At 34.7% G+C, this 25,493-nt stretch overlaps 3 protein-coding genes across 6 annotated transcripts; 2 read left to right on the top strand and 1 right to left on the bottom strand.

Annotated features, from left to right (window-relative positions):
• The first annotated feature begins 1,593 nt into the window (after nt 1-1,593).
• LOC132055324 (uncharacterized) lies at nt 1,594-10,606 on the top strand. The gene is made up of 10 exons (XM_059447086.1): nt 1,594-1,918; nt 3,016-3,526; nt 4,577-4,724; nt 5,075-5,185; nt 6,044-6,143; nt 6,797-7,006; nt 7,780-7,849; nt 8,392-8,573; nt 9,059-9,125; nt 10,243-10,606. The coding sequence occupies exons 1-10, from the start codon at nt 1,763-1,765 to the stop codon at nt 10,374-10,376; spliced, it is 1,689 nt and encodes a 562-aa protein (XP_059303069.1). The 5' UTR covers nt 1,594-1,762; the 3' UTR covers nt 10,377-10,606.
• Nucleotides 10,607-13,660: 3,054 nt separating this feature from the next.
• On the bottom strand, nt 13,661-14,563 carry LOC132055323 (mitochondrial import inner membrane translocase subunit TIM23-2-like). The gene has a single exon (XM_059447084.1). The coding sequence runs from the start codon at nt 14,452-14,454 to the stop codon at nt 13,888-13,890; it is 567 nt and encodes a 188-aa protein (XP_059303067.1). The 5' UTR covers nt 14,455-14,563; the 3' UTR covers nt 13,661-13,887.
• Nucleotides 14,564-16,302: 1,739 nt separating this feature from the next.
• LOC132055322 (tRNA N(3)-methylcytidine methyltransferase trm141-like) lies at nt 16,303-20,657 on the top strand. Of its 4 annotated transcripts, none has more exons than XR_009414561.1 (9): nt 16,303-16,610; nt 16,814-16,903; nt 16,980-17,084; nt 18,024-18,131; nt 18,282-18,353; nt 18,458-18,508; nt 18,602-19,103; nt 19,565-19,627; nt 19,714-19,763. XR_009414561.1 is itself a non-coding variant. In XM_059447082.1 (9 exons), exons 1-9 carry the CDS (start codon nt 16,368-16,370, stop codon nt 20,294-20,296), a joined length of 891 nt encoding a protein of 296 aa, XP_059303065.1. In that variant the 5' UTR covers nt 16,320-16,367; the 3' UTR covers nt 20,297-20,657. The 4 variants fall into 4 exon arrangements, 2 of the variants coding, with proteins under 2 accessions (XP_059303066.1, XP_059303065.1); XM_059447082.1 differs by lacking the exon at nt 18,602-19,103 and adding an exon at nt 20,263-20,657 and having other exon boundaries at nt 16,320-16,610; nt 19,714-19,838; XR_009414560.1 differs by having other exon boundaries at nt 18,602-19,627; nt 19,714-19,799.
• Nucleotides 20,658-25,493: the final 4,836 nt, after the last annotated feature.

Below are 25,493 nucleotides of genomic sequence, written 5' to 3'. Positions count from 1 at the left end.
CATGCATTATTGTACATACACATTCATTTTTAGCTTGTTTTTTAAATTCGAATTTATTGATGTTTTATGTTACAAAAGTTAATTTAATACGTAGCCAACTCTTTAAACTTGTAAGCAAATTTCATCTAGACGCTTAATTAAGTTTTGTTTTAATTGAATATCTGAACACATAATAAAGTGTTCCTATGAAATTGAGGCTAATGTATATACTTAAAGGAGATGACATATTTTAAGTTAACTTAACTATCTAATAGACGCTTTGAGGATATGTGCAAAAGTTTTTTCAAAATTTGAACCGGAAGTGTCTAATAGGAAAACTTTATTATGTTTCGGGCGCTCAATTGAAACAAACCGTAATTCGAGTGTCTAAATGTAATTTGTTGGCAAATTAAGAGGTTATTCATGTATTAAGCCTTAAAAAGAGTATACACAACAACAACAACAACCCAGTGAAATCCCACAACGCGGTCCTGAGAGAAATACATGTTGTGACCTTACTCCTACTAACGTAGGATACTGCTTTCCGAAAGATCCCGCTTCATAGAAAGCATAAAAAGAGGTCAGATAAAGAGTATCTTTTGTCTAAATACTCTCTCAATCCATTTTTACTTGTGCTGTATTGATTTCATAAACCTCTTAAGAAGCCATAAATAAAATGACAATTTTACTATATCACTATATCAACCTTAATTATTACTAAGTCATCTAATGATTGAATCAATCAAACATTACTTTATAACTTGTGCAATCACTAACAATTTCTTAAAGTTTCCCACTCAATAATAAATAATAAGAGTAAAATAGGAATGAAATGATAAATTATATATTGATTTTCTAAATTAGACAAGTAAAAATGAACATATATTTTTTTAGTACACTTGACAAGTAAAAATGGACGTAGTTTTTCAAATCGGACAAGTACTCCCTCCGTCTCATATTACTTGTCCACTTTTTTCTCTTTAATCACCGTTAAGAAATCATAAATAAAAGTGTATATTTACTATTTTGCCCTTGTCTCTCTCCAATTAAATACACCATAATCAATACTATTAGTTACTTTAAAAAGCAATTAATGTTAAGGTCAAAATGGAAAAATTGTAATTAATTCTGTCTTGATTTTTGTAAATGAACAAATATATTGAGATGGACATTTTTAGTAACGTGGACAACTAATATGGGACAAAAGGAGTAAAAGCGAACATCTATTTTTAATACACTTGACAAGGAAAAATGGATTAGGGAATATAAAATTTAGGCCCCATTTGTCCATAGATACAAAAAAAAATGCATTTTTTTCTAGAATTTTGGAGTTGGAGTTGGAGTTGTGTTTGATCATAGTTTTTGAAATTGTAGTTTTTGGTGAAATGTAGTTATAAAAAAGTGAAATTTTTTGAAAAATAAGTTTTTTGAATTTTTGGTATTCCAGAATACAACTTCAAGCTGTATTCGAAATTTTTATGGCCAAATGCTGATTTGGGAATAAAGTGGATAATTTTTATGGCCAAACGGGCACTTTTAATTTCTACTAATTTGAGCATTATTACCTATAGCAGTGTAAAAGTGACCTTTTGTGTGTTTTCACTTTCCCAACACCCCTAAAGGCCGAAACCCAATTTTCTTTCACACTTTCCCAGGCCACACCATTGTTAAACCCCCTGCCTTTCTGCATGCCCATTTTTTCTTTTTATTTATCGAAATTCACCATTCTTATCACTGCATTTTTGCACCATCAACTATAATCTAGAACTAGAACTAGAATCAGATGAAGGAAAAAATGGAGGCCATTGAGGAGGTGGGTCCAACTGAGGAAACACTTCAGGCATTGTTGGAATACATGGTGGAGCCATTGTTAGGGCACACTTCTTGCAAATCAAATGAAGTTCCAACACTTGATCAACAACAATCCATGGCCAAACAGGTACTTATATAGAATGTCACTCAATGTTCATTAAATTCACATGTTTTCTTTTGGTTTATATTGTGTTTGGTTGCCGATATAGACGGGGTCGGAGCCCGGGCAAACCCCTTCCGTAAAAATTTCGTTATTTTGTTTTTTATATATAGAGAGAGTAAATGTTGAACCCTTAGCTTCTCTGTCTATTTACTTCTTTATAATTTTGAACCCCTAACAAAAAATTTGGCTCCACCACTGAATATAGAGTATCTATACCGTTAACCAAACACATTATATATTTAATCCCAACTTAATCTTGGATATCCCATCAAACTTGAGATTATTGTACCCCATTTGTCTAAGGGTTATAATCAGGACTATATTCCGGGATAATTTAGTTTGCGAACCACCCGAGTAAAAGAAGGGATGGACTTTGGGGAAAACTATAGAGAGAGAAAAATTTGAATCAGACCAAAAAAAAAGGGAAAACCAAGAGAAAGTATGAATAAAGAGCAAAAAGGAGAAAAGCCTAGGTGTTAACAACTTATTTCAACAACTGTTAGATGAATGAATTGACTTTTATTAATTCAATCTGCATGTGGAAAATACTTTACCAAAACGTTTTTTATTTTGATACTCTAAAGTCTAAACTTCATTTAAAAGGGCAGCCCGGTGCACTAAGCTCCCGCTATGCGCGGGGTCCGGGGAAGGGCCGGACCACAAGGGTCTATTGCACGCAGCCTTACCTTGCATTTCTGCAAGAGGCTGTTTCCACGGCTTGAACCCGTGACCTCCTGGTCACATGGCAGCAACTTTGCCAGTTACGCCAAGGAAAGTCTAAACTTCATTTATTTCATGAAATTGACTTTGGGGAAAAGATATTATGCAATTGGTATGGAGGAGATTCTATATAAATGAGTTTAGTGGAGGTGAGCTGCATTATGTATTTATGCTTGAATATAGATTAATCTGTAAGCTAGCATACTCAAGCTTGGTATGAAAGTTTGGTTAATGAAGGTTATGCTATTTTTTGGTTAGTGGAAAAATCTTCCTGCAGACACTATGGCATGTTTGTTATGTGCTATTTAATCCATTCTTCTACTGGTTGCTGATGTTGACAGGTGCATTCTGTTTTGTTGCTCTACAACTACTACTACAGGAAGCAATATCAAGACCATAAACTAGAGTTTCTTGATTTTACATCATTTTGCCAATTGGCTGTAGTTCTGAAACCAAGTTTGATGGCATATATGAAATTAATGCATCGATCAGATTACACAGATGTGGACAATTTGGAAAGCCAACTTTCACTCACTGAGCAGGCAATTATGAGGGCATGTGATGTATCTTCGACGCTGGATGCTGCAGAAGTTGTTCCGCTATCACAGAAATGGCCTACTTCGAAAGTTGCTGTATTCTTAGTTGACTCAAAGAGGGAGAATTGCTTGCTCGTGCGTAGTTCTATGACTGGTGCAGTTTGGTCCATTATTGAAAAACATCTTGATGGCTCCTCAGGTTATCTTTTTGATTCAAAGTACAAAAACAAAAAGAAAAGAGCTACTAATATACTTTCAAATGCTGATGGAGCAGGCCTCCAAGAGCTTGCGCTTTCTGCTGCCACAGAAGCTACAGGTATTTATTTAATGAGGAATCACAAATTCTAGAGTTTTAAGTTCTGAAGACTTGCATTAGGAAGTGACTGATCTCCTTGGCACCGATTTAGGTTTGAACTGATCTTTCCAATTGTGCCTGTTTATTCTATCAGTACCATTAGAAACAGTTCTTGTGGTTTGTTTATGCTGCCTGTCAGTACTAAGGAAGTGGTTCTTGTGGTTTATTTGTAGTAAGTGACGTTAATTGTAGTTCATGTTGTGGGAAGATGTTTCATACACCTGCTACCAAGGAAACTACTACAATAACTACCCCATAATCGACAGGAAGTTGAGGTGGCTACATGAATCCTCACCGTTCATGTCTCTCCAATTAAGTCTGGCTCAGTTCAATATTATAAAAGAAATTGTTTCACTAACACCAAATGTCAGTTATTATTGATGTATATATAGGAGATGTTGAATCTCCTTGACTTCATCGTGTGTTTACTTTTTTATATTTTATATTTTGAATCCCCTTAGTAAAAATTTTGGCTCTGCCATTGACAAACACCTCAAGTTAATAAACAATAATAACTGGTTCTCATTCATTTTTTTGTTCATATTTAATGGATATCTAATATATAGGGGTCTGGGCAAAAGGTAATGGCTTCCCATGAACCCATTGGTTGTATTCTACTTCTGCCACTGCCCGCCCTGGGTCTCTATGTTTGAGATCTAGGAATCTGTTCCTTATATTTATTTTGTTTGTTCGACAAGTACTACTAAGTTTGGGCAACCAGTTTGGTTTTATTTTTTGTGTAGCTAGCTGAATTGATCTATAATTATTATTATTTTCACAAGAATCAGTCATGATTTGTAACCATTTTCCGCCTTTTGATTTCTTTGAAGTAACTTAACTCTGCTAATAGTATACTGATTAATATCCTATCCCTTTAGCAACCTCATATTTTTCGCTTAGCCAAAGGCAGCTTCATATATAATATTTATTACCTAAATACTTCAGTTGTGTTTATATGCTGTAATATTTGTAGAATGCCTAAATATTTCTTGTAATTTGCATGTGAAACAGGCATCAATAGAAGTGATCTGGTTGTCCTAGAGAGCCACCTTGTATATTCCTTAGATAAAGAAAAAGCATCCGCTCAATTATATCTTGTACAATCCACTAAGTCGGTGAATAAAGATTTTATGGTTCCTATCCGGGACGTCATTGAAAGGTCAGACATGCTACCACTTACCAATATTGATTCATAATCTAGAAAATTTTAATGTGCCAGTAGGATATTCCATTTTTGCACTTGTATGAGCATAAATCGTTTATGTTGAGCTATTGACATGCTAAGTAGCCTGATAAGTGCATTTCATCGATGAATGATCAAATTTTGTTATTTGTTAGTGAAATTTGTAAGGAACTGATCTCTCCTTAGTTAATATCATAATATGTTAGACAAGGTGAATTTTGCATTGCATAAATGACTATTGCTTTAAATTTTATTTTCAGTACTATAAAATATTGCTCCAATGACGACGAATGGCTGATTTTTCCCTGAATCTGCTTCTGGAGTAGCTTGCAGGGTCCTTTAATCAAGAAAAAGACACGTGAATGGACAGTTGCTCCAGCTGTTGAGTATCTTCACTTGCTTCCCTACGGAGAGATTTTGTCAAATTGGCATTCTAGGTAGAAGTTTCATCTGGTTACTTTTGGTTATTTCTGTGTCCTTTTTTTTTTTTTTAAGAAAAATGTTTGGTAGCGAAAATGCTTTTTACTTCTCAATTTAATATGCTTTAGTAGGAGCTTAGCTGTTTTCCTTCCAGTAGAAACTATCCAATGATTTTTCTTTCTCTAAGGGGACGTTCACAAACTTGATAATATTTCCATTCTTGGTTTTTGACTCAAATATTTACAGCTCATGCTTTAGTTTTTGTGATTATTTTGTGTTATAAATTTTCATTTGTTGATGATTAGTAATTCCGAGTTCTAACTGTTCCTTGCAGCTATATCTTTAAGTTTTTCATAAAACCTAAAAGTTAGGTCTCGCATTGATAGGAAAACTGTGAGAAATAAAACATGGGAGAAAGTTTATGGGAATGCCTGGCTATGCCGTACGCTTCTATCTATTTATATACATGTATTACAATGAGTTTTTTCATACTTGTGGGATTTACAGTGCTAATACTAGCATATCTAACACTCCCCTTCAAGCCGGTGCATTCACATTGTATATGTAGAGCCTCTTATATAATTAACCAACTCGAGAACCTGCTAGAGATACCTGCTACCTCCCACCAGCACAGGTAAGCATTTTGAATTGAATAGATAGTGAGAACGCCTCTTTCGTGATTCTTTTTGGGCTTGTGTGTCCGCCAAGTCTTGGATAGATGGGAAGAAATCACCTAGTGATCAGCTTCCATTTCTAGATAATTTAATTTTTTGTTTTTTTGTTTGTTTATTTCATATCTAGTTTCTGCTCTTTCAAACTATTGAGAGTTTATTAAGCATAATTCCTTTTGTTGCTAAAATGAGTTCTCATCACAGGTTATCAAATGGCTTGCAAGATCTAAATGTTGAAGTGGTAGCTGGTCATGCATATGATGTACATATTGGAGGTAGCTCCAGTGAGAAGGAAGTAAATCAGGTAAAAACTAATTCCCACAGTAACTACGCTATAAGGAGTTCGAAGGGATGCACGGCTAGAAGCTGGAATCATGAGCTTTTTCAAAGAAAGACGGTACTATCAAATGACTTGTTTATCCAATTTGCTTGGTGGTCCTCATCAAGTATGTGTAGATGACTGATGTGATTTTCATCTAGGCAGAGACAAAACTGTGACAATCTTGTTGGCATTTATTATCACCAAATGAATCCCATGGCGCCTAACAGGCCCTTTTCTGTCTAATGTAGTACATGTGGAACTTCCCTCAATTATTTCCCCTCTTTTGTATTAATCTGGTTTTACTTATTTATTTCTTTATTTATGATGGAGGTCGCATTCTGGAAGTTACCTTCTTCTTGCTTACCTTTGAAAACTGAGTTCTTTCCTTTGTATTGTCGGGCCCAACAACTAATGCCTCAAAAGCTCTGGGACGGGACATTCAGTATTTCCCTTAAAATGAAAAGCCTATATGCAAATTTCTGAGTAATAACTTGGAATTATGTGCAAGTTTTGTTATCACCTCATGCTTTCAGAGTCAATTTTATGGATGCATCTGACAATATATATGATTAGCAAGATTATTGGAGCATGGATTTAAATGGTTGTGAGTATTCAATATTCAAGCATATTGACAGGAGGATGTGGCTCAACCCACAATTAAGTCGTGCAATACTGACTATGATGATGAAAAGATTGTTGAAGCGAAAAGAAGAAGAGGTGTGCAAGGAGGCCTGTCTCAGTTGGGTTCTCAACATTCTGAGGATGCAGTAGCCACTTTGGCTTCAATGGAATCTGCAATAACACAATCTGCCTTGAATATTCTTCGCTGGAAAAGAGAGAAACTGGTACCTGTCTCTGATATTGCTATTGTTCCTATGTCTTCCTAGGTGCATGTCATTTCTAGTTGAAAATCTGTCATTCTATGGTTAACAAATATGGCTTCTCATTTCACTTTTGGGAAATAATTATTACTGAGGGATCAAAATTTGCAAATGAAACTTTGGGTATTACATTTTTTGGAACTCCTAAGAGGAGGATTTGCACTGGTTGCTCTGACAAGTGACTAATACCCCATTCCCTATTGATAAGCTTTTCCCAATTTTCCTTGATGAACTTCTGACTACGTTTTGAAGAATGTTTCCTTTATTTAGGAGGTTTTATTTTAATAATTATTTGTTTCGTCTGATAAGAAGTTCCCTTCATCTTTACATCAATCAGGTGGTCTTGTTTCACTCCCACTTCTCTATTTCTTTTTTTGGTTGCTGCGTGTGTGGGATGTGGGGTGGGAGGTTCCAGTTCATGTTCCGCATTTGACATGGAAGACCATTGTGTGAAGGTTTAAGGAATTTCACATTTTTAGTTTTCTCAATATATGGTTGTGGAAATGGTAGAAAACTGTGGATTATGCTATTTAGGTCCAAAACGTGCCGTCAAATTTTGAGACATTGACTACCATCCTGGCCGAGGGTCTATCGAAAACAGCCTCTCTACCCCTCAAAGGTAGGGGTAAGGTCTGCGACATCCTACCCTCCCCAAATCCCACTTGTGGGATTACACTGGGTATGTTGTTGTTGATTGCCATCCTGATATTTTTACTTTTTTCTTATTTCACTTTCAGCATTATCAGCTACTCACTTTGGAAGATGAGATTGCATTGTGTGATAAAGCTATTCAGACAGCATTAAAGGGTACAACTTTTCTCCCTAGCATGTTTCATCTTAGTCAATGAATACTAAATTCATTCATGAAAGTTAGATTCTTATTTGGCAGGAAGGTTTTTTGTTGCCTTTAAGGCATTACATATATCGATGTGCGACTATTAGAATAAATGCAAAGCAATAAACTGCCGATAGATGCCTAACATAGATCTAAAAGCTGCACTTTTGATAAGTTTCAGATTTTATGAGATAAATCGAGGCCCATATGTTTCTTAAAGCATGACGCTGAAAAGATGATAAATAGTGAAAGGAAAATCTTTATTAGGAAATTAGAAACACAGCTGACGCTTATGTATTGGTTTAATTGGAGCTCAGAAAAACAATGGACAGAAACTGTTCTGGTAGCTTTTCTCTTAAGACAGAGGTGGCATTATCTGTTGCTAGTATTTGATGTTTTGATACCCATTGTCGATATATTGTGTCAGCCTTTGGGAGACTTTTCACTTGAACAACTAGTTTAAACCAATGGACTGGGGAGTGTCAGCATAATTTCTTTCTTAATTTGTATGCAGAGGGTCAAAGTGTTTTGCCATTGAAGATTGGAGCTCTCATAGATGGCTGTAATGACATGTGTGTAAAAGGTGAAGGAGTTGGGGACAGTACCAATCAACTGGTAGAAGACCAATTTATTGTTCAATGTAGCAAAGGAAAAAGATTGTCTGAGGCAATTCCTACTTCGCAATACCAATGTCAGGCAAGATGAGGCATCAAAATTTGACACTTATTTTTCGCTTTTCTTATTTTCTATTGTCCTTTGTTGGTTGAAAAGTTTATTCATGTTTGATATATCTAAGATTTCCTTCAATATACATAGGAAGTCATTATTGGGAAACATAAGGGATGTGCTCATTTTATTGAGCTAAGAAAGACAGTACTTGGTTTGACTTTCATGCATTTGTTCTTTATATAAAATCTTAAGTATTGGGTTAGCATATGGCAAAGTTAAAAAAAATTCAGCTGGTTATTTCTTGCTGAAATCAACTCACATTCATGTTAATTGCATATCCTAACATCTACCTGCTAGGAGTTCGAATAATTTAGGTCGCGTCATATAACTTCACATTCCTGTTGTTAGTGATTTTGCCTACAAGTATTGGTGTCTTTTCTTCTTTGTGGTAATTTTTATTTGCTGCATAATTGTAACAAACTCACATTTATGCTTCAATTCTATGTCTGCAGCAACTGGATCAATTGTGCTGCAGGAATAATTGGGTATTGCCAGCATATCGAGTCTTTCCATTTGAGGGTAAGATATTAAACTTTCCCATTTACCTCAAAAGGCTATATATTCTATATCAATGATGAATTGATGATACATGCTATTGTGCTATTGATGAAAGTGATGGACATTTGATGAGATTTCTTTTCTGCCACGGTGATAGCCTGGGAAAGACGTGTTCTAAAATTTTGACCCTTTTTCATCCAACTCTTTTTGTATTTGTTTGATTCTTTGAATAAATGAATCTTGGACCCAACTCAACTGCAAAAGCACTCATGAGGGAAGGACCGCTCATAACCATATAAGGAGACAACAGTCTATTCTCTCAACCAATGTTGGACTTAACACGCCGTATGCGTAGGACTGGACAACTGGAGCGTGATAATATAACACGGGGCGTCAGCAAAGTATTCTATTCCACACATCTTACAGAGACACTATTTTTTTTCTTGGAATACTATTTGTTTTATTTGCTTTTTTTCTTGAAATACTCTTTCACCATACTAAGGCCTTACATGGGCTTATGCATTTCCTTTGGATGGAAAAGGTTACCTAGTGGCTTGAACTCTTTTCTCTAGTATATGAGCCTGTTTGGATTGGCTTATAAGTTGCTGAAAATAGCTTATAAGCTGTTTTCAACTTTTTTGAGTGTTTAGCTGGCCAGCTTAAAGACATTTTGTGCTTAAAATGAGCCCAAACAAATAATTGAGCGCTTTTGGCTTAGCTTATCTAAAGCTGCTTTTTTTAAGCCCATCCAAACAGGCTCTGTATTGCTTTCATGGTGGGATATGTAAGTAGGGATATAAAGGGAGGGTTGTCCTGTTAGGGAGAAGCTATTGCTCCTTTTCCTTCTTGCAGTTGGTGAAGTCTTTGTATCACAGGCAATGCTACTATCAATGGCCAAATGGCATAGCCCCTCCACTAGAAGCTCGTCTTAGACTTGGTTAAACCTCTAACTTCTACTCCTTTGCTTTCCATTGTTGTCATTCCGTCACCCGGAGCTTACCTTGGTACAGGCATCATCACTTTAATATGAATCTTAATTTTTGTTTTAAAAATTCATGCTTAATTAAGCAAGCACTCCCCAATTTACAAGTGTCTCGCAAATTTTAGCTAATCCTTGTCAGTGTTTGCCCTTGTGAAGGTGGATTTCTTGCCAAGGTCTTTGTGAAAGGTGCGGATTCCGAATTTATCAGTGAAAGTAACATAAGTGAGAGCCCCCGTGAAGCAAGGGAGTCTGCTGCTGCACACATGATTGCAAGACTAGCTCGTGTGTGAGACCAGAATCAATAGCTTTGTATGGTTATGGCTCTTTGTGAGTACCAAGATCATACCCTAATATCTCATGTTCATGCCTATAGTGAACGCGAGACGTACTCAGAAGTAAAATATCTAACAGCGTTCGTAAACGATTGATTATAGTTATGAAGAAATGCTAACTTTTCTCGACTCTAAAGTTGGTATTTGCTGTTGATAATGCTCTATAGAGATGGTGCCCTTATCAGTTGTTTTGTTTCTTGTTTACGTAGTGTCAGCAGTGCCTAAAGCAAAAGTGAATATAGTAGCATCAGAACTCTCAGAATACAGAGGGCAAAACAAAGAAATGTCTTCATTATTGACTTAAATACGATATCACTTTGAAATGTGCATTTCCATTATTTTTGCTTGCGTTTAATCACATTTTCCAAAGCGTATATATACCTATACATTCAAATCTTGAATTTCAAATTTTAAATTTATCTTTGTATCTACCGCTCATTTCCAGTCTTCCTGCTTGCCTTTAATCACAGATTTTCTGAAGCGCATATATACCTTAACTTCAAATATTAAATTCGTTATCTTTGTGTCGGATCGTAAATTTCAAAGATCTTTCTTCTCTTAAATTATGTATCAAAATAGAAGGTACCACATGAATTAATTTCAAAGGGGTTATTAAGATAACTTCAATGATCTCCTATAAACGCACAAACATGATGTGAGGTCGGGTGTATTCAATGGAAATTGATAAGCTGCATTCATTAATTACAAGGGGTTCATGACACATTTACATGCAAGATTTATATGTAGAATCTGGCAAGAGATGAAGGTAGCATGGCTGAGGGAAGTGTTTGAGCAACTTAAGAGTTGTAACTACATCGTAGAGATACAGCATTTACTTGGTGTGGTTTGTGATAAAAACCTTAAATACCAAAAGACAAAAAACTAAGGGGGCCCAAACACTAGCTGGAAATAAGAGAACCAAAACATACAGACAATAGGCAAATATGGAAGTTGATGCAGTGAGAGGAAAGACAGGTTTCTATACACTACCAGTCTTCCTATAAACAGAGTATCAAGCTCATTCTTCCTCTCTACATCTAAGTCTCGAGGAATCTCTTTTATATCATAACACAATTTTTTTTTTCTAACACAATCTTAGCAGCACTAGCACACGAAATTCAGATAACACTACCAACTGATAAAAACTGCCATCAGAAGGGGTGAACTAAGAATCATTTCAAAGTTCCATCCTTAGCATTTCAATGGCACGGAACTCAAAGCCCTTGCGCAATTACCCAAACATCACATGGCAGTAACAAAGAGCTGGAAATGAGACAACCAAAAACATATACATAATAGGGAAATATGGAAGTTATTATACTGAAAAAAAACATATTCATTGGGTATGTTGTTGTTGTTGTATTATACTGAAAGAAAAGACGTAGTTTTTTCTCCAAAATGTCGATCAGCTCGTCCAGAAAACAGAAAATCAAAACCACTCTTCTTCTTTATACTTACTACCATTTAGTATACATCTAAGTCTAACACAACCTTAGCAGCACCAGCACATAAAATTCATACACTTACAACAATCTGCCATCAGAGGGGTGAACTCAGAATCATTTCACAGTTCCATCCTTAGCATTTCAATGGCATGGAACTCAAAGCCCTTGCGCAATTACCCAAACATCATATGGCAGTACAAGGAGCTGGAAACAAGACAACCAAAAAACATGCACACAATAGGAAAATATGGAAGCTAGTATAGTGAAAGAAAAGATGGCATTTTTTCTCCAAAATGTCAATCAGCTCCTCCAAAAACAGAGAATTAAAAGTGCCATCAGAAGGGGCAAACTCAGAACCATTTCAAAGTTCCATCCTTTGCATATCAATGGCATGGAACTCAAAGCCCTTGCGCAATTACCCAAACATCATATGGCAGTACAAAGAGCTAGAAACGAGACAACCAAAAACATATAGACAGTAGGGAAATATGGAAGTCAGTACATTGAAAAAAAAAGATGGTATCTTTTCTCCGCTCCTACATATAACAGAAAATCAAAATCATTCTTCTTCTTTATACTTACTATTTAGTATATATAAGTCTAACACAACCTTAGCAGCACTAGCACATAAAATTCAGGCTCTCAACATTAATCATTGATAAAAGCTGCCATCAGAAGGGGTGAAACTCAGAATCATTTCAAAGTTCCATCCTTTGCATATCAATGGCATGGAACTCAAAGCCCTTGCGCAATTACCCAAACATCATATGGCAGTACAAAGAGCTGTAACCGAGTCAACCAAAAACATATAGACAATAGGAAATATGGAAGTTAAGTGTAGTTGAAAAAACTCGGTATTTTTTACCAAAATGGAAATCAGTCCTCTGGGAAACAGAGAATAAAACTCATTCTTCTTCTTTATACTTACCATTTGGTAAATATCCAAGTACTAAGTCTAACACGATCTTTTTTTATTTTTGATCAAGTAAAAGTATTTTCATTCATAATCATGGCCAAGAAAAACAACCGAAGTATAGCTCAATCTTAGCAGCCCTAGCACATAAAATTCTGGATAACAGATTTTTTCCTTCTAAAATAACCATGTCATCTAATATGACTAGTACTTTTTGTTGACAAGTAATCTCATTTATAACAACACATAAACTGCTTAGAAATCAAATAAGATTTCACATTATTACTCTCTTTAAAAGGAATGCCTGAGGATGGAGCACCTTCTGGCACAAGGCATCTTATGATAGCATAGATTCTTCTTCAATTAAGGTTAGTGATTAGCCAAAATTCAACTACTTTGTGTCTCCAGTCTTTTTGCAGATACTGCACAAAGCATATACATATGCATGCAATTAATAACTGACAGACTTCTATGCATGAAAACCGTAATTAATTTCCAATAGTTTATTCACCAAATCCTAGAACTCATTCGGCATCAGAGAGTGAACAAAAAACTCTTCCACCACCAAAACAACTAACACAGAGGAAAATGCATTCTATCATCTACATAAATCTGTCAACACGAGCATTGACATAAAAGTAGTAATGAAAGAAGCATATCGAGATTCAGTTTTTTCAACTTTATTCAAGAGAAAATTTCATGCAACTTTCATACCAAATTACATTACTTCCCTGGTATGAGAACACAATTCCTCAACTTATCATCAAAAATTTAAAAACAAAAATAACAGGACATCCACAAATCTCAGATTGGCACATATCGCTTTAACGCCTGTTTTCCGGCAACACAAGCATTGACATAATAGTAGCAATGAAAAAAGCATATCAAGACTCAGTTTTTTCAACTTTATTCAAGATAAAAAATCTCATCTACCTAATTTCAGAATATATTCAATAAATATTGTTAAATATATCTAAAAAAGCATGCAACTTTCATGCCAAATTACATTACTTCCCAAGTGTTGAGAACGCAATTTCTCAAGTTATCATCAAAATTTCCGAAACAAAAAAACAGGACATAAATCCAAAAGCAAACCAGCACAAATCTCATCTCATATCGGCACGTATCGTTTTAACGCCTGTTTTCCAGTAACACCAAGACCAACAACAACACCACCAATAACACCAGCAACAGCAGCTGATCTAATCCCTGACGCCGCTCTATAAAAAGCACCAGTCCCTAAACCAGCAACAACGCTATTAATAACATCATCAGTATCCCTAATCGCAACCATACCACTCTCCATACCAGCATAAAGCAATCCAATAACACCAGCCCGATTACCAAACTTCCGACCCGTATGACCCGACCCGTTTAGAACCCTGTTAACCCTAAGTTTCATAGTATCGCCTGGTTCTGATGCTTTAACGCCGTCGATGAAACCTTTGCCGGCGCCCACGACGGCGCCGGAGAGATAACCGATACCGGTGTAGTAAGTTAGGTTTTCGCCCCATGATCGGCGTTGTGCGACGGATTCTTCTTGGAAGAGGAATTCGGGTGAAGTTGGGAGTTTGTAGAGATTTTGGATTGGAATGTTTAGGTCTTGGTATGGGTTGTAAAGACGGCGATTCTTCTCGTCGTCGCTGTTAGCGTTGTGATTATTAGATGAATACGCCATGGTTAGGGTTTTGATTTGATCTAGGGTTTGAGCTAGGGTTTTGCAGAGAACCCAATAAGAAAGAAAATGGGTTCCTTCTTTTTCCCTTTTTTCGTGTATATTACGCTACAGGTACTACTCTAGAATGTGGTTGGGTTTATTTATGGCGATTTAATAAAATCGGTCCGGTTCAAGTGTTTTTTGTCGGTGTGTGTTTAGGGAAACCGGGTTTCTAAACTTGGACTTTGACGGTTTGACCGGTTCAATTGCATATTAGTAGGAATGCCCTTATTTTGGATGGTCTTTCATTTTTGCGCTTCGTTAGAACCCCTTGATTTCGGGTTCCGACCTCTGCTCAGTAAAAATTAAAAAAATCACAAGGTAAAGTTTGGATTCGCAAGGCTCTACTTTTTGCCTTATACCTATAAGGCAAAAATTTATCTTAAGGCCTAACTTTGACCTGAATAGGCCTAACTTTGCTACAAACTCTATCTTACGAAATTGTCTTTTATTTTTACTGAGTCGGGATTAGAACGTATTAGGCGAAAGGGGCAAAAATTAAAGATCATTCATTTGAAGGGCACTTCGCACAAAAAAATGTTGAGAAATAAGGGAAATTACGCTCTATGTCTATTTTTTAAAATATATTTACGTCACGGAGTTTATATTTGAGTTCGTTATTCTTGTATATTCCACTACTACTACTCTAGAATGTGGTTGCGTTCAATTACGGCTAGTTTTAAATAAATAGGCCGATTCAAGTTGTTTAAGTTGGTGTGGGTTAGGCGAACCGGGTTTGTAAACTTGGATTTTGACCGGTTCAATTCCATTGAATATTCTTGGGGGAAGAAATTTCATTCGCATTAGACCTTTGATATTTGTGTTTTTGACATAAATGGTCCATTAAGTTTAAAAATTGATCCGTTAAGAAATTTCCTTTTGAATATTTTTTCATTACATTGGGGGGATTGGTGGAGGAAAAATGTGGTGATGAAAATCAAACCCACACCTATTGTTGAGTTACAATATGATATTGAGCAAACTATGTTTTTTGAGTGTATATCTTGGTTTTCGTTTAAAAGAAACAAACAAAATAAGTTTAAATGGACAGACTCATTCACAACAACACATATAAGCTATTTGAACAAAATATGTTCTTTGAGTTTAGATACTCCAAAGATAAATAAGAAGGTCTGACCATGGTTCTACTTACTTGAGTATCCCAACATCTATTTTTTATGATCATCTTTAAGAATTTCTCTAAAAGTATCATCAATAGTGCGAGTCTCGATACTATCATCAATATTTGATTTTATCTTTCTCGTACAAGAATGAAATTAGGCTATTAGTTTGATTTGCTTATATATATGGAAGGTTGACTTGCCCCTAGGGCTTCTGTATAGTGGTAAGAGCGCAGCGTGTCATGTGTGAGTTAGGTGTGCGTCATGAGTTCGAACCTTGCTTTAGACAAAAGTCTCTGTTGCTGATAGGAGGTAACAGCTATCCCATAAAAATAATTGAGGTGCGCGCAAGCTAGTCTAGATATCACGATTATATATAAAGAAAAAGGTGGACTAGGAAATGCTTCATCAACTTCCTCAGGTAGACTGTAGACATTACCGTTCAATTAAATTTCTATTTCGATCCTTTTATACATGCTACAAAACTTTAGTTGAAAACCAAAGGTGACCCAAAAAGAAGCACTCGCAGGACTATTTATGTGTTTGAAAGAAAGCAGGACTGTTTATGTAAAGTGTTATTACTACAGCATATTTTAAGGATTAGATTAGACAAATCCTATAAGTTAAAAGGAACATTCAGGTTAAAAACTCTCAGCCGTCAATGTTTAAGGCGTTGTAACTCTCAGCACAAAATGACAGGTGTCAAGTCCTAGGTGGACCACAGTAGTTAGTTACTTATACGGCGTCGTTCCAATGTTACTTCATCCAAAATTTCCCACACGCCTAGCAAACCAACCATATACGGAGGGAAGAATGCATGCAGCCGGTGGTCCTCCGGTTACGGTTTCTGCGTCGAATTGGCCAGCGCCACGTGTCGGCCGGAGATATTTGACTATTGGATGTTGGACTTCATTAACCAGTAACAGTGAAAACCACCATTACAGCAGAAGGTCTCAACAGTACTGGGATAAGTTCTACAAGCTCCACAATAACAAGGTAAAACAAGCTCCAACTTTTCTTTAATTCTAACTCTAATCACCTATTTTTCTCTCTCATACAAGTTTCCATTACACATAGATAGACGCTAAACTTGGCCTCTTGTGTTAGTTGAGCACTCCAATGAAGACACCTTCAAAATTTATGTGCCACCTCAGCATCGGTGGACTGTTGAATTCATTTTACATTTGTATATTTGGCAGTTTTTCAAGGACCGGCACTACTTGGAGAAGGATTGGAGAAGCTATTTTGATGATGAAATCGAATCTTCCAATGGGAAGGTTGTGTTAGAGGTGATTTTACTGCTTATGTAAATGTACTTTTACTGTAGTAGCTAATTGAAGATTTTAACTGAATAGATATGGACAGGTTGGTTGTGGAGCGGGGAATACGATTTTTCCTCTCGTCACTACGTTTCCGAAGCTATATATTCACGCCTGTGATTTCTCACCTAAAGCAATAACACTCGTTAAGGTTTGTCTAACCTTCTTATCTTGTGTTGTCATCAAGAGTAACTTTAGAGTCATAGAGACTGCCAGTTTACCTACTATCATACCTTTGTTTAATCAGTACTATTCCCTAGACATCGAACAAAGAAAGCTACTTAAAGTCACTTTTTGGTCCAAGAAAAAGGGAAACAAGTATTTGCTCCCTCACAGTTTAATGGGCTAATGATTCTTTCAAATATGGTGTGACTCGTATGACATAATTGGATTTGGCATTACTCGCCATGCTAAAAGTTGGAACTACAATTTAGCCCTGAAGATCCTTTCATCCAGCTGCGAGATCTTTTCTTTGGACTTGTTTAGTTGTACCTGTGTTGATTAGCACATGGAATACATGTAAATGTTCTCCTCTTGCGTAGAGGAACTTCTAGCATTCAGCTATAAAAGTATTTTTAAGTGTTATGGCTACTTTACGCCTGTTGCATTAGCTGTAATCTGGATAGGATCTCAAGTCAGTACCCCTTTCATTTTTATCTTAGATTAGCTGCTATATCAGTTTTTCTTCTTTGATACTTTTTTAGCTCCATGAATTTAGTCTATCGGTTAAGATCAGCAAACTTAACATTTCATATCTACAATATTTATCACTTTGTCATTTTCATTTTAGTTTAAAATATTTCACCTGCATTGCACTTACTGTGGTCTGCGTAGGATCTCATTGAGCATCCATGACATAGTTCTCTTGATGACTCTCTGTTATATCAAAATTTGTTCTTCAGATTTGTGAGTTTTCATTTGATTAGTCTGTTATTTGCGATTTAAGTCTTATGTCTGAGGAACTATGCTTGTTCTCTACGGTATGACAAACTCAGAGTATAGCCCTTGCTTTTCTATGGCATGCTTGTGGCTAAAGCTACTTATGCAGTCCCGCGCAAACTCCTAAAGCTATTTATTCTATATGATGCAGTCACATGAAAATTACAGTGCCAAAAAGATGAATGTCTTTGTCTGTGATGCCGCAAAGGATGATCTCTGTGATAATGTCACGCCTTTTACTGTTGATGTAGTAACCTTGGTAAGTGAAGGGAGTGAGTACTTGTAACCAAATCTGAATATGTATTAAGTGCTTAAAGCATAGTATTTTGCCTAAAAGCAATTTAACCATCATATCTCCTTTCTAAGGGAAAGATGTATGTCTACATGAGCATCTAACTTTTTAAAGTAGATTTTTACCTTGTCTGCAGTTTCTCCATCTAAGATGGCTTCAATTCTGGAGAACTGTAAACAAGTACTAAAGGTAATACATGAGCTCAGGAGATAACTCACCTCATTTTCCTTTTTCTTTCTCTATTATTTGATTATTTAATGGGTGTGTCATGCTTTTGCGATCTCATTTTGCAGCCAAATGGTCACATTCTTTTACGAGATTACGCAATTGGAGATTCTGCTCAGGTAAATCCTCGTATGTGCTGCAGCCTTTGGATCTTCAGATATACCTGATGCGAGGGAGTTCTCCGTGTCTCACTTCTTCTTGTCTCAAACCAGAGCATGAAACGCATAAGACAAGACATGTCATCAGCTCTGCTGGTCAGGGTTAGAAGTGGAAAGGAATTGCAGTTGGGGGAAATGGGGTTTCGCTTGTTAAGAAAAGACCAATTTCTTTTCCTAGGGGGCTAAAAGAGAGGAAATGGTTGTGTATAGTCAAACATCTTTTAAACTGTTGAAGGCTGAAGATTACGTATTTCTTTGCTGTTCTTGCAATAGCTCAGTAGACAAAATGGAGAAAACACGTGATCTTATTAAGAAAGTGTTTGCTCAGTGCTCACTGCCTTCCTTGAACAGGAAGATACTGCTGCATACTAAGTACTTACTTATTTTCAGTTGGCAAAGAACATAAATCCTTCTCTTTGCTCTCCTATTGTTGAAATAACTGTGTTATTTGATACTCGGTATACCCAGATTTTTTTCAGATACCTCTGCCAAAATGGAAGTACTTGGGGTGAACCTTGGTGTTCCTGGCCTTGATGCAGACACCAAATACTATCATGTAGCTAAAATTTCAATTTCACGTTAATTATCATCTTTTTGATTAGTGGTATAACTGTTCTTTAAGGGCCCTTTGTTGATCGGAAAAATGAAGTTCTTTAGCTAAAGAGTAATCTGGAGTTGATTTCTCAGATGGTCGCTCAACTAATAAGTAGTTATTATCTTAGAAAATCACTTTCTTTGTTGAAAAAAATGGGAATCAAGAAGAAAGGTGACTTTCGGAGATAATAACTACTAGTTGAGTGACCATGTAAAAAAATCAACTTGAGAAATCTGACTGAAGAGCATTCTGTATGGGCTGTTTCCATTCTAAAAATGAAACATCTTTCACATAAATATCATTCATGTCGAACATTTTAATCTTGGCTTGAACCATTTTTCTGTTACAAGTGATTCACTTGATAGAAGTCTGGAACTGAAAGCTGTTTTTTTGGCATGGAATTTACACAACAAATGTTTCAGGTGAAACTGCATGATAGAAACCAGATGATTAGTGAGAATTTTTATTTCCGAGGTGATGGAACTGTAAGTATTTTACCGGGTTTGTTGGGTTATCCATGCTGTCTCACTCTATATCAACTTTAATCAAATCGTTGTCATTATGGTCTCAGTGTTCGTTTTACTTTTCTGAGGCTTACGCATCGACCTTGTTTGGAAGAGCTGGTTTTGCAATTGTGGACATTAACACATACTGCAAGGAAATTACGAATCATTCTCGGAATATTACCATGCAGAGGTATCTCTCTTGATTCCTTTTCCTTGATGCAACTTATTCATGACTGACTGTACAATCATCTATGAAAAACGGAACATGATCTTTAATCAACAAAGTGGTAAATCGTTTTGTTGTAGAAATCTTCCATTTCTTCATTAGTTTTTCTGGATAAGTTCATTTTCTTCAATAGATCTTTGTTTAATAACATCTATATGCAATTAAGTTAGATGTTGGACATCAATACCTACATAGAGAGGATCAAAATATAAATGGATTGTAGAAAAGCATTTCTTTGGTATCAGTATATTGATGTATTCAAATGTTTTTGCTCTACCACCTCCTGAAACTTTTTAAATCCTGAATCTAAGAATCAAAATAACTTAAGCTTTATATATTTTGACTATCTTGTGATTTAACATGTGCTTACTTGACTCCATATGCTTAGGCGCTGGATACGTGCCATATTTAGTCGTTCATGATTGTGAGTTCTTTTCTCCTCTCCATCGCGGACTGAGAGTTGATAGTCCAAAAATTAGATGATGGCACTTCTTAGCTGTTGGACGTGGTTCGCGCTGATGTTCATGTGGTAAAGCAGCCATTATTGATGAGGCCTGTGAGGCTGGGAGGATAAACTTGATAAGCTAGCACCTGACTCGAGAACCCGAGATGGTGTATTCGGTATGGCGGAAGTTATTTTTCGGAAAATGTTTTCTAATTTTTGGTTGGAGAGTGAAAAATATTTTCTGGAAAAAACAGTGATCAAAGATTGATACGAACATATTAGCAAACCCGATAATGTGTTGAAATTTTTTAATATTGAGATTGGTATTAATGTCTTAAGTGTTGGTTGAAGCAGCTATGTTATGAAGTTAAAGAGTTGAGGTAAATAGGAAGCAAAATGAGTTCTGTCAAAAATGAGGATGTGAAAAATGTCTTTCCTGAAAACATAAGTTATGGCAATCGAATACCAGAATATAGACTTTTTTCTGGAAAACAATTCCAAAAAATATATTCTGTAGTACCTAACGCACCTACCAAAGACACGTGTTCAAATCAAAGCTCAGTACGATTCTCTATGCCATAGGCTATAGGCCTACAGCTGCCTGATTTAGATTTTGTCATGATGCACTGTATCTCTTTACAGATCTAGTCTAGAAAGAAAGAGATATCATTCACTAATATATATGCCATTTAAAAGATTTTACAATTTCTCTGTATCTCTATCCTTGCATAACAATATAACCAAATAAATAAATCTTGTTTCATTTCTCCTATGGGCTATAGCTCCTATAAAACGGGAGAAAAAAGACAGACACAATTCTAACCTATGGAAATTATTGAGTGGACGTGGTTATCGTGTTTGTTATGAAATTAATTTTGTAAAACGTTTTGTCTTTGAAATTTGGAATATATCTCCAGGATTTGATTAAACATAAGAAATGTGACACATGGCAATAGTAGTAAAGAATAATGATAGTTATTTTCTTAATTATTCAATATTGAAAATAGTATCTAAATGCTGATTGAAACAAAGGATATATATGAAGTGAAAAATATGAATATTTAGAAAAGAATATGACTTTCTTTTCTTCCACGGTCCCTCACTTATACCCTTTTTAGCAAAAATATGATTCCTATATTTTTCACCCGCTTAAGTAATCAAATATTAAAAAGGTTGTTTGATCAAGATACAAAACTCACAAATGGTGCGGTAATCTTAATCTACTAGCGGTCTATGCCCGTGCTGCGCACGGGCCCAACACTTTAGATTATAGTGCATCTATGTGTATATAGTTGTCTTTGAATGGTGATTATATATATATATATATATATATATATATATTATGTTCAAAGCACGATTAATATAACATTATAGTTTGTGCTCCGTATCTAAAACTTTATTATATTAATGGTTGCTACGAATACAAAATCGGCAAATTTATTAATATTTTTTAAAAGAGAAGACTTGTTTAAAAAGAAACTATTTTCCTCTCTTTGAGATAAAACAATAAGAATATTTAAGATCAATTGATACTTTTAATTTTAATTCGATTAATTTAAAAGTGTAAAATACTTATTATTTTTTATCAAATTTTGATTTGGATAATTCTAATTTAAATTATTAAATTAATTTTACATGTTTAAAACAAAACAAAGTAGAAATTGATTTTCTATTTAAACGAAGAAATACTATTTTTTAATTTTTGGTAAATATTTCGGTTTAGCTCATTTTACTTGTCATGTTGTCTTTTGCATGGTTTTTTAAGAAAACGTCGATTAGAATTATAATTTGACCAATTTACCTTATTCGTTATTTGATTTCCATTTGATATATATTTTTCTACGACATTAATCTCTTTTCACATTTATTGGAGTAAGAATAAAAATAAAAAAGTAATTAAATTTTATCTTATTTTAAAATATAAATATTTTAAGTATATTTATTTTAGTAAACATAACAAATAAATGACATGGCGGAATAGCAAATACAACAGTTTAATAGCTAGATTAGATCTCAGGCTAATATAAAAAATAAAAAAAAATTGTATGGTTTGACTACCTAACCTTTTGAAGAAAAGCAATTTCATTTGCTCCCACTAATGGATTGATACGCACGTAAAGAACGAATCCATCATTATTGACTCAATGAGATACTTTAAATTACATGAATATTGTTTGATTTTTTAATATGGGGTGCATTTTTTTTTTTTTTTGGACATTATTAATTTGCACTATTTTTATGCATATATATATACTATGTTCAAAACACGATTAATATAACATTGTAGTTTGTACTCCGTATCTAAAACTTTATTATATTAGTATTTACGACGAATACAAAGTCTGCACTTTTTTTTTGACATTATTTTTTTTTAATATGGGGTTCACTTTTTTTTTATATTGCTTGATTTTGTTAATATGGGGTCCACTTTTTTTATCGTGAGTCTGGAGATGGTGGGTTCCACATTTTTTTTTTTTTTTTATATATTGCTTGATGTTGTTTAGTATGGGGTCCACCCTTTATGGGGTGCACTTTTTTTTTTTGGACATTATTAGTTTGCACTATTTTTATGCATATAATATATATACATATATTATGTTCAAAACACGATTAATATAACATTGTAGTTTGTGCTCTGTATCTAAAACTTTATTATATTAGTGTTTGCTACGAATAAAAAGTCTGCACTTCTTTTTTTTAATATTATATTTTTTTTTAATATGGGGTTCAATTTTTATTTTTTTTAATATTGCTTGATTTTATTAATATGGGGTCCACTTTATTTTTTCCCATGAGTTTGGAGATGGTGAGTTCCAATTTTTTTCTTCATTTTTTTTTAATTGCTCGGTGTTATTTAGTATGGGGCCACCCTTTTTTTTTTAAGGGATAACGGACGATGAAGCATGAGTCTAAACCCATGCTTTATATAGTTTCTTCTTTTTTTTATTTTTATTTTTTATATTGCTTGGTGTTATTTAGTATGGGGCCCACCCTTTTGGACATTATTAGTTTGCACTATTTTTATGCATATATATATATATATATATATATATATATATATATATATATATATATATATACTATGTTCAAAACACGATTAATATAACATTGTAGTTTGTGCTTCGTATCTAAACCTTTATTATATTAGTGTTTGCTACGAATACAAAGTCTGCACTTTTTTTTTTTGATATTGTTTGTTTTTTTAATATGGGACTCACTTTTTTATTTTTATTTTTTTATATTGCTTGATTTTGTCAATATGGGGTCCATTTTTTTTCCCGTGAGTTTGGAGATGGTGGGTTCCACTATTTTATATATATATATATATATATAAGTATTTTAAGTATGTTGTTGTACAATAATTTCATTTGCTCTCACTAATGGGTTGATACGCATGTGACAATAAATCCATCATTATTGATTTAATTGTTTGATTTTCTAAGCATTTTTGTATTTTAAGTATGTTGCTGTGTTTTTTTAATATGGGATTCACTTTTTTTTTTTTATATTGCTTGATTTTGTTAATATGGGGTTCACTTTTTTTTTCCCGTGATTTTGGATGTGGTGGGTTCCACTTTTTTTTTTAATACTCGATGTTGTTTAATATGGGGCCCACAATTTTTTTTAAGTTTAATACGGGGCCCACAATTTTTTTTTAGGGCTTGATTAATATGGGGCCAAAAAAATTTTTTTTTTTTTTTTTTTAGGGCTTGATTAATATGGGGCCCAAAATTTTTTTTTTTTTTTTAATGGGGGGTCCACAACGGACGACGAAAAAATGCCTCAAACTGCCTCTTCTAAATGGTAGTAAAGTAATAAAAGTGGACACATGGTGAAAGCAGATGTAAAGAATACTGTGTCACATCAACAAATATTAATGTTAAGTACTCTTTCATCTTTAATCAATTTTTAATCAGAACTTCCAAATATATATCTCGGAAAGGAATTCAATTTTTTAGCAAAAATATGATTCCTATCAAATATTAAAAAAGTTGTTTGACCAAGATACCAACACCCAGAAATGGTGCGGTAATCCTCATCCATAAAAGTTAACAAGTGGTAAAAGCAGATGTATAGAAGATATGATACCACCGTGTCGCATCAACAAACATTATAGTGGAGCTCCAAATACTCTTTTATCTTTATTCAATTCTTAATTAGAGATTTCAATAATCGAATCTCGAAAAGAAATTACCTTTGGTAAAAAACAGTTTACTTTAAAAGTAGGATTTTTCAGCACTAATTTAGATTAATAGGATTCAAAGCGGATACTAGACTCGATAAAAGAAAACACTGTGCGACAGTGGTACCAAACTTGGTTATTGACGCACCATCTTTAATCCAAAAGCCTTTCTTTATTAAGAGAAGCAAAGTAACACCTACTCTTTGCTACCTTGTTCCGTTTCCATTGGATTCTTAAAAATAGCTTTTGCCCTTTATGTAATCAATTCTCTCTGCTCTTTGATTGTAATGTTTGACGTGTTATGTTTACAGCGTTTTTGCTATTTCTTTTTATTTCCAAAGTTGATCTAATTTCTTTCAGCCAATCTTATAAGGCCATCAATTCAATTCTTACACGTTAACCTTTCTTTTTTTTGGAAAAAAAATTCCGAACGTAGAAAATGAAGTATTTTATGAAATCGATTACGTATATATCTTGACTTCACCACACTTGTAACGTTATGTTTCTGACTTGTCTCTTCTTCCTCCTTTTAAAATATATATATATATTCTTTTCATTTTTTGCATTTATTCTGCTATTGGTTTGTGCGTGGGTGGATGGTGTTTACCCCGAAATTGGATAATCAATTGAATTTGTAAGTGGATATAGGATATGTGCTTTGTTCTTGACGTATGTTAGATAAAGGAAATAGAGATTGGAAGGCTCTCAAATGAAGTTGACCAAAAATGTAGACGTTTGTGAGCAATGTATTATATGATTAGCAATAATTGAGAGAAACGGCCTTGGCGAATAAATGAAAGGGAGAGTAAGTATATGAGATTCTTTTCTTACAAATGTTCTTGAATGTAAAAAGGAGCCAACCTCCACAAAGGAGGGGGATGTCCCATATTTATAGTCGCCTCGGGCTCGTACAATGTGAGTGAATAAAATAATAACAACAGACGGCTACGAACGGATTTGGTGGGATTAGGATCGACGCGCGCGCCGTCCG

This window comes from Lycium ferocissimum, chromosome 5 (genome assembly GCF_029784015.1).
Source record: "Lycium ferocissimum isolate CSIRO_LF1 chromosome 5, AGI_CSIRO_Lferr_CH_V1, whole genome shotgun sequence".
NCBI lineage: Eukaryota > Viridiplantae > Streptophyta > Magnoliopsida > Solanales > Solanaceae > Lycium > Lycium ferocissimum.
Note: the sequence above shows the minus strand (reverse complement) of the source record. Positions and strands in the feature narration are given on the sequence as shown.